The sequence below is a fragment of the Nicotiana sylvestris genome, chromosome 9, assembly GCF_000393655.2.
Source record: "Nicotiana sylvestris chromosome 9, ASM39365v2, whole genome shotgun sequence".
Classification (NCBI taxonomy): Eukaryota; Viridiplantae; Streptophyta; class Magnoliopsida; order Solanales; family Solanaceae; genus Nicotiana; species Nicotiana sylvestris.
Genome location: NC_091065.1, coordinates 142,675,479 through 142,683,679, shown reverse-complemented (window position 1 = coordinate 142,683,679; position 8,201 = coordinate 142,675,479). Strand labels below are relative to the sequence as shown.

At 43.3% G+C, this 8,201-nt stretch overlaps 1 protein-coding gene across 1 annotated transcript; it reads right to left on the bottom strand.

The window, feature by feature from the left end:
• Positions 1-384: 384 nt before the first annotated feature.
• On the bottom strand, positions 385-729 carry LOC138878350 (uncharacterized). Its single transcript, XM_070158016.1, has one exon. It carries the CDS (start codon positions 727-729, stop codon positions 385-387), a length of 345 nt encoding a protein of 114 aa, XP_070014117.1.
• Between the last annotated feature and the right edge of the window lie 7,472 nt (positions 730-8,201).

The following is an 8,201-nucleotide window of genomic DNA, read 5'->3' as shown; positions in this document are numbered from 1 at the left end:
GTAGTAATTCCCTTGGTTTTTCTTTGGGCGCCAGTTCTTTTCCAAGGGTGTAGCTTGAACCAGGTATTTTGGTTTTATCTTTTTAGGAGTAGGATAGGAAGAAAACTGAGTTGCTCTAGATACCCGTTGAAATGTTTAGTGCTGGTACATTAGGCTATGACATATGCTCTGTATCCCTGATTTGATTTGAATTGTGATGCCTAAATGAAATAAATAGCCTACTCTGTGACGCCTTTTCTCACTTGTTTGACTTATATGTCACCTAGTGCATTATTGCTTAGAATTCTCAACTATATGTGCTTGCTTGACTTGAGAGTTGAACATAACCATCTTGATTGAGTCATGTGCAATGTACGTGTGCGTTTGGGAGTAGCACTGACCTCTCTACTGCACCTTCACTGAAGCTATATTCTTTGACTTCAACTTTCGAACCTGCCGATCCAAAATGAACACTGGCTCCATATCATAAGTTAAATCCCTATCTAACCGGACCATGTTGAAGTCCAAAACATGAGATGGATCACCAAAATACTTCCGGAGCATGGAAACATGAAACACTTGATGAACACTCGATAGACTAGGCAGCAATGCAAGCTTATAAGCCACCTCTCCAATACTCTCAAGCACCTCAAAAGGGCCAATATACCGAGGGCTCAACTTGCGCTTCTTCCCGAACTTCATAACACCCTTCATGGGTGAAACTCCGAGCAATATCTTCTCTCCTACCATGAAGGCAACATACGAACCTTCCGATCGATGTAACTCTTCTATCTAGATTGTGCCGTGCGAAGCTGATCCTGAATCAACTTAACCTTTTCTAAAGCATCCTGAACCAATTCACTACCCAATAGCCTAGCCTATCCCGACTCAAGCCAACCAACCGGAGATCGACATCGCCTCCCATACATGGCCTCATACAGAGCCATTTGAATACTCGATTGGTAGTTGTTGGTGTAGGAAAACTCTGCAAACAGTAGAAATAATCCCAAGAACCCCCGAAGTCCATGACACAAGCGCGTATCATATCCTCCAATATCTGAATGTGTGCACTCGGATTGTCCGTCCGTATAAGGGTGGAATGCTATACTCAACTCAACCCATGTGCCTAACTATCGCTGCACTACTCTCTAAAACTGCAATGTGAAATGCGTGCCCCGATCTCAAATGATGGACATCGGTACACCGTGAAGGCGAACAATCTCGCGAATATAGATCTCAGCCAATGCTTTGAAGAATAGGTAGTCCAACTGGAGCGGAATGCACGGACTGAGTCAGCCGGTCCACAATCACCCAAATAACATCAAACTTTTTCAAAATCTGTGGGAGCCCAACTACGAGATCCCTGGTAATACACTTCCATTCCACTCCGAAATCTTAAGCCTCTGAAGCAAACCGCCTGGCCTCAGATGCTCGTACTTCACCTGCTGACAATTCAAACACCGAGCTACAAACTCCACTATGTCTTTCTTCATCCTCCTCCACCAATAGTACTACCTCAAGTCCTGTACATCTTTGCGGCACCCGGATGAATGGAATACCGCGAATTGTGAAGCTCCTCAAGAATCAACTCAAGTAACCCATCTACATTGGGCACACAAATTCGACCCTGCATCTGCAACACCCCATCATCCCCAATAGAATCCTCCTTGGCATCGCCGTGTTGAATAGTGTCCTTAAGGACAAGAAAATGGGGGTAGTCATACTGACACTCTCTAATTCGATCATATAAAGAAGACCAAGAAACCACACAAGCTAGAACCCGACTAGGCTCCGAAACATCTAAACTCACAAACTAATTGGCCAAGACCTGAACATCTGATGCAAGTGGTCTTCACCAACATGAATAAATGCAAGGCTACCCATACTCACCACCTTCCTACTCAAGGCATCGGCCACTACATTGGCCTTTCCTGGATGATACAAAATGGTAATATCATAGTCCTTTAGCAACTCATACCATCTCTGCTGCCTCAAATTTAGATCCTTTTGCTTGAACAAGTATTGAAGACTCTGATGATCCGTAAATATCTCACATGACACATCGTAGAGATAATGCCTCCAAATCTTCAATGCATGGACGATGGCTGCCAACTCTAAATCATGGATGGGGTAGTTCTTCTCATAAAGGTTCAACTGGCGTGAAGCATAAGCAATCACTCTACCCTCCTGCATCAAGACACAACCAATACCAATTCGAGAAGCATCACAATACATTGTATAAGAACCCGATGTTAAAGTCAAAACAAGAACTAGAGCTGTGGTGATCTTGAGCTTTTGAAAGTTCTCTTCACACTCATCCAACCACCTGAATGGGGCACCCTTTTGGGTCAACCTGGTCAAAGGCGCTATAATGGATGAGAAACCCTCCATGAAGCGACAATAATATCCGGCCAAGATAAGAAAACTCTAAATCTTAGTAGCTGAAGACGGTATGGGCCAACTCTGAACTGCCTCAATATTTTTCAGATCCACCTTGATCCCCTCACTAGACACCACGTGCCCCAAGAATGACCCAAAAATCACACTTGGAGAACTTGGCATAAAGCTTCTCCTCCCTCAATCTCTGTAGTATAATCCTTAGATGTTGTGCATGCTCCTCCTTGCTACGTGAGTACATCATGATATTATCAATAAATACTATAAAAAACGAATCAAGATATGGATAGAGCACATTGTTCATCAGATGCATGAATGTTGCTGGGGCATTGGTCAGCCCAAAAGACATCACAAGGAACTCATAGTGACCATAACAGATCCTGAATGTCGTCTTCAGAATATCTGAGTCTCGAATCTTCAACTGGTGATACCCAGACCTCAAATCAATATTAGAGAACACCCTATCTCCTGAAGCTGGTCAAATAAGTCATCAATGTACGGCAAAGGATACTTGTTCTTAGTTGTAACTTTGTTCAACTACCTATAGTCAATGCACATCCGCATAGTACCATCCTTCTTATTCTTCACAAACAGAACCGGTGCATCTCAAGGTGGCACACTAGGCCTAATGAACCCCTTATTAAGAAGCTCCTAAAACTGCTCTTTCAACTTCTTCAACTTTGCTGGTGCCATACGGTACAGAGGAATAGAAATGGGCCGAGTGCTCAGCACCAAGTCAATATCAAAATCAATATCCCTATCGGGTGGCATGCCCGACAAGTCTACTATAAACACATCTGGAAATTCTTGCACTACCGGAATAGAGTCAATAGTAGGAGTATCGGAACCAACATCTTTTACAAACCAAGTATGATAAACACCCCTTTCCAACCATCCATTGGGCCATCAGATATGAAATCACCCTACTGGGAACATAGTCTAGAGAACCTCTCTACTCGACTCTAGGTAACCCCGACATCGCCAACGTCACGGTCTTAGCGTGACAATCCAGAATAGCATGACATGGGGACAACCAATCTATGCCCAGAATCATGTCAAAGTCAACCATGCTAAGTAATAAGATATCAACTCTAGTCTCCAATCCCCCAATAGTCACCATACACGACTGATACACACTGTCCACAACAATAGAATCGCCCACCGGCGTAGATACATGAACAGGTGAAACTAAGGACTTATGGGGCATATCCAGATAATGAGAAAAATATGATGATACATACAAATAAGTGGAACCATGGTCAAATAGTATAGAAGCATCCTTGTGGCATACTGAGATAATACCTATGATTACTGTGCCTGAAGCAATGGCCTTTGGCCTGGCAGGGAAAGCATAGGATCGAGTCTGACAGTCTCCTGATCGGCCTCCCCCTCTAGGGAGACCTCTAGCTGCCTGAGCCCCACCCCGAGATGGGTGGGTGAGTGGTGAAGTAACTGATGCGGAAGTCATAACCTGACCCCTCTACTGAGCTGGACCTCCAAAACGACGGGGACACTGCCTCTACATATGTCCAAAATCTCTGCACTCAAAGTAACTCCCCGATGGTGGTGGAGACTGAATCAGACATCAAGATCCACAATAGATACTAGAAGGACCTGGTATAGATGAATCTTGAACTGATGGAGCACGAGATGAACTCTGAGCTGAGAGAGCACTGAGAGATGTCTGGCCCGGACGAGCACTGTATAAACCATGGCTAGCTGATGCACCACGATGAACCGGACGAGTTAACTGAGCGGGCTTATAAGGATGACCCCTACTGTGGTGGAACTTCCCTCCAGAAGAAACACCGCTTAAACCACCTGCACCACGACGCCTCTTGGCCTCCCTCTCCTCATGATCCTGACTATGGACCTGCTCTAGACGCCTAGCAATATCAACTACCTCGTCGAACCTAGCACCTGATGTAATCTCCCGAGTCATGACAAAACGCAGTCCATAGTTGAGGCCATCAATGAACCTCATAATCCTCTCCTTCTTTGTGGGAACCAACCAGATTATATGACGAGCCAGCTCTGAAAATCTCATCTCATAATGGGTCATCGGCATACCCTACTTGAATAGCTACTCAAACTGCCTATGCAACTCCTCCCTACGGGTTTGTGGAATAAATTTCTCCAAGAAGATAACAGAGAACTCGTGCCACGTAAGTGGTGCAGCACCGGCTGGCCTGCTCAACTCATAGGACTTCGACCATCTGAAGGCTGCCCCCGACATCTGAAAAGTAGTAAATGAGACTCCACTCGTCTCCAGAATACCCGCCGTGCGAAGAATCCACTGGCATCTGTCCAAGATGTCCTGAGCATCCTTTGACTTAGCCCCACTAAATAATAGAGGCCTGAGCCTCCCAAACCGCTCTAGCCTCTTCTATTCCTAGTCACTCATTGGTGGACCCACCTGGGCCTAAGAAATTGCAACCGGCTAGGATGGTAGTGCCCCTGGTGTCTGAAGTCCCTGAACCACCTGAACTACTTGCTCTGGAGTACGGGCGGCGAGAGTCTGGGCACCTTCCCCGGCCTGAGAAGTGGCTAGTGTAGCCTGAACTGAAACTGCTTGAGCAAGGCTAGTGCATATAGTCAATATCTGGGCCAAAGCCTCCTGAAGGCTTGGAATCACAATGGGCACAGCTGGTACCTGAGTTGGTTCCACCGGCTCAACCACATTTGGAATCTGCTCCTGAGTTGGAGCAACTGTTGGATCTATAGATGTCGCTCGAGTTGCTATACGAGCTGCACCTCGGCCTCTACCGTTGCCTCGTTCTCTCGTAGCCCTAGCTGGTGGTACTGGTGCTCGTTCACCCGATCCGATAGAACGTGTCCTCACCATCTGTGAGAGAATATAATAATACAAGTTTAGTTTCTGGAATTAACAAATCTGCACGACAAGAATACAAGAAAGTGATGTTTTCCTAAGGGTTTAGTTGCCTCTCGAAGATAAGTACAAAAGTTTCTGTATTGATCCGCAAGACTCTACTATCATGAGTAATGAGACTTATATAACCTAAGCTGTGATAGCAACTTGTCACGACCCAAAACTCAACATGTCGTGATGGTGCCTATCACAGTGCTAGGCAAGCTGACACCCGTAAATAACTACGTATTTTTAAATTGAAAACAAGATGAAACAGGTTTAACAGTAATAACTCTCATAAATAATCGATAAGGAATACTGCGACTCATATACAAAATTTCTATAATCGGGGTGTCATTGAGTACATGAGCATCTAAATGACAATATATTCAAGACATCAAATACAACTATTTGGAAAAATAGATCAGTGTTAAATAAAGGAAAAGAAGGAGAGTCGAGGTCTGCGGACGCCAAAGCAGCTACCTCAAAAGCCTCCAAGCAGATAAAACTCCAAATCTAGCAATCGCCGTGCCTAGAAGTACCTGGATCTGCACATAAAGTGTAGAGTGTAGTATGAGTATAACAGACCCAATGTACTCAATAATTAACAGGACTAACCTTGGGCTGAAAGCAGTGACGAGCTTAGAAAGGTACAGTCTAAATCTAGATAACAACAACGCCTATATGACACAAAAATGACAATAATAACTTAGTAAAAGCCTCATGATCAGTTTGTAGACAGTTCAGAAATGTAGACATGCTTTCAACTATTTATAGTTTGAACTCAACACGGATAAAATATGCCAAGTATGGCTAATATGAGGTATGTTATATCTCGATATCTACATGTCAAATATGTATGTCGATTGTAATGCAACGCAGTGATACAACCATATACTCATACTCTCGGAGTATTCATCCTCATTCAGCACGCTCAATCACTCTGCACTCTCAATCACTCAACACTCTCAATGGCTCGACACTCGCACTCAGACTCAGTAGGTACCTACGCTCATTGCTGGTATGTTAGACTCTGGAGGGGCAGATCCTTCCCAAGTGCTAATATAAGCCAATCATGGCATGCTGCGACGTGCAACCCGATCCTATAAATATCACTCACAATTAGGCCCTCGGCCGCACTCAGTCATCAATCTCTCCAGTCTCTCGGGCTCACTACACTCATGCTAATCAGCTCAAAACAATGATACATGATATAACGCTAAATGATAATAGAAACTGAGATATGATATGCAAATGATGGATGCAACTAAGTACATAATTGCGATTTAAGCAAATAACTCGACAAAAAAAAAAGAACCTCTACGGGTCCCAAAAGTACCAGCATATAGCCTAAACATGATTTATAACATGATTCACAACTCAATTTCTCTAACACATGGAGAATACATGAATAATAATAAGATTAGTAATTACATAGTTCCACGGAATCAACCGAGTCACAATTACTATAGTGCACGCCCACACGTCCGTCACCTAGTATGTGCATTACCTCAACATCAACCACATAACACGTAGTTCGAGGATTCATACCCTTGCGAATCAACCTCCGGATAACTCGAATCTAGCCGCAAACAACTTAATACAATCAACACAAGCTATAAGAATCGATTCCATATGATAAAGCTAGGTTCTTTAACAAAAGTAAAAAAAGCCAACCCAAAATGTCAACCCCAGGACCACATCTCAGAATCTGAAAAAATTAATAAAATTCGAATACCCATTCAACATCGAGTCCAACCATACCAAAATTACTCAATTCCGATCTCAACTTGACCTTCAAATCCTCAAATTATAGTCTATGAAGTTTCACAATCTTTTCCCAACTTTTCCAACCTAAAACACTAATTAAATGGTAAAAGCAATGATAGATTCATGTATAGCAACGAAATCCGAGTTAGAATCACTTACCCCAATTAATTCTTTGAAATTCCTTCAAGAAACGCCCAAATCCGAAGTCACTAGCTCAAAATATGAGAAATAAGTTCAAACCCTCGATTTTGATATTTTGATAGTCTGCCCAGTGATTACACATCACGATAGCGGATAAATCCATGCGATCGCGGTGATCCAACTTTCATACCTAGGCGACCGCGAAGAATAACGCGTCTGAATCCCAGACCTCACCTACCTTCTTCGCGAACGCGTTCATACACCCGCATTCGCGTAACACAGAATCTCAGAACTCCACAATCGCGCCCACCATATTGGAACAGATAGAACAAGTGCCCAACTTCCAGAAAAGACTCTACGCGATCGCATCCCTTTTCTCACGATTGCGAAAGAGGAAATCAAAAGCACAGATATCAGCAATCCAACAAAGTCCAAAATGAGTTCGAACTTGATCCGAATCACACCCGAGGCCCCTGGGACCCCATCCAAACATACCAACATATCCTAAAACATCATACGAACTTAATTGAGGCTTCAAATCACATTACATAACATCAAAAACATGAATCGCACCCCAATTTCAAGCCTATTGAAACTAATGAATTTCCAACTTCTACAATCGATGTCGAAACCTATCAAACCAACTCCGATTGACCTCAAACTTTGCGCACAAGTCATAAATGACACAATGGACCTATTCCAACTTCCAGAACCAAAATCCAAGCTCGGTAACAACAAAGTCAACTCTGGGTCAAACTTCTCAACTTTCCCAACTTCTATTTTTTCAACTTTCGCTAATTCAAGCCAAAATGACCTACGAGTCTTCAAAGCCTTTTATACAGACACACCCTAAGTCCAAAATTACTATACGGAGCTATAGGACTCATTAAAACTCCATTTTGAAGTTATTTGTACATAAGTCAACATCTGATCAATTCTTTCAACTTAGGCTTCCAACTTTAGGACTAAGTGTCCCAACTCATTTCGAAATATCCCTGGAACCAAACCAACCACCTGGAAACTCACATAACAAAAAAAAATACAG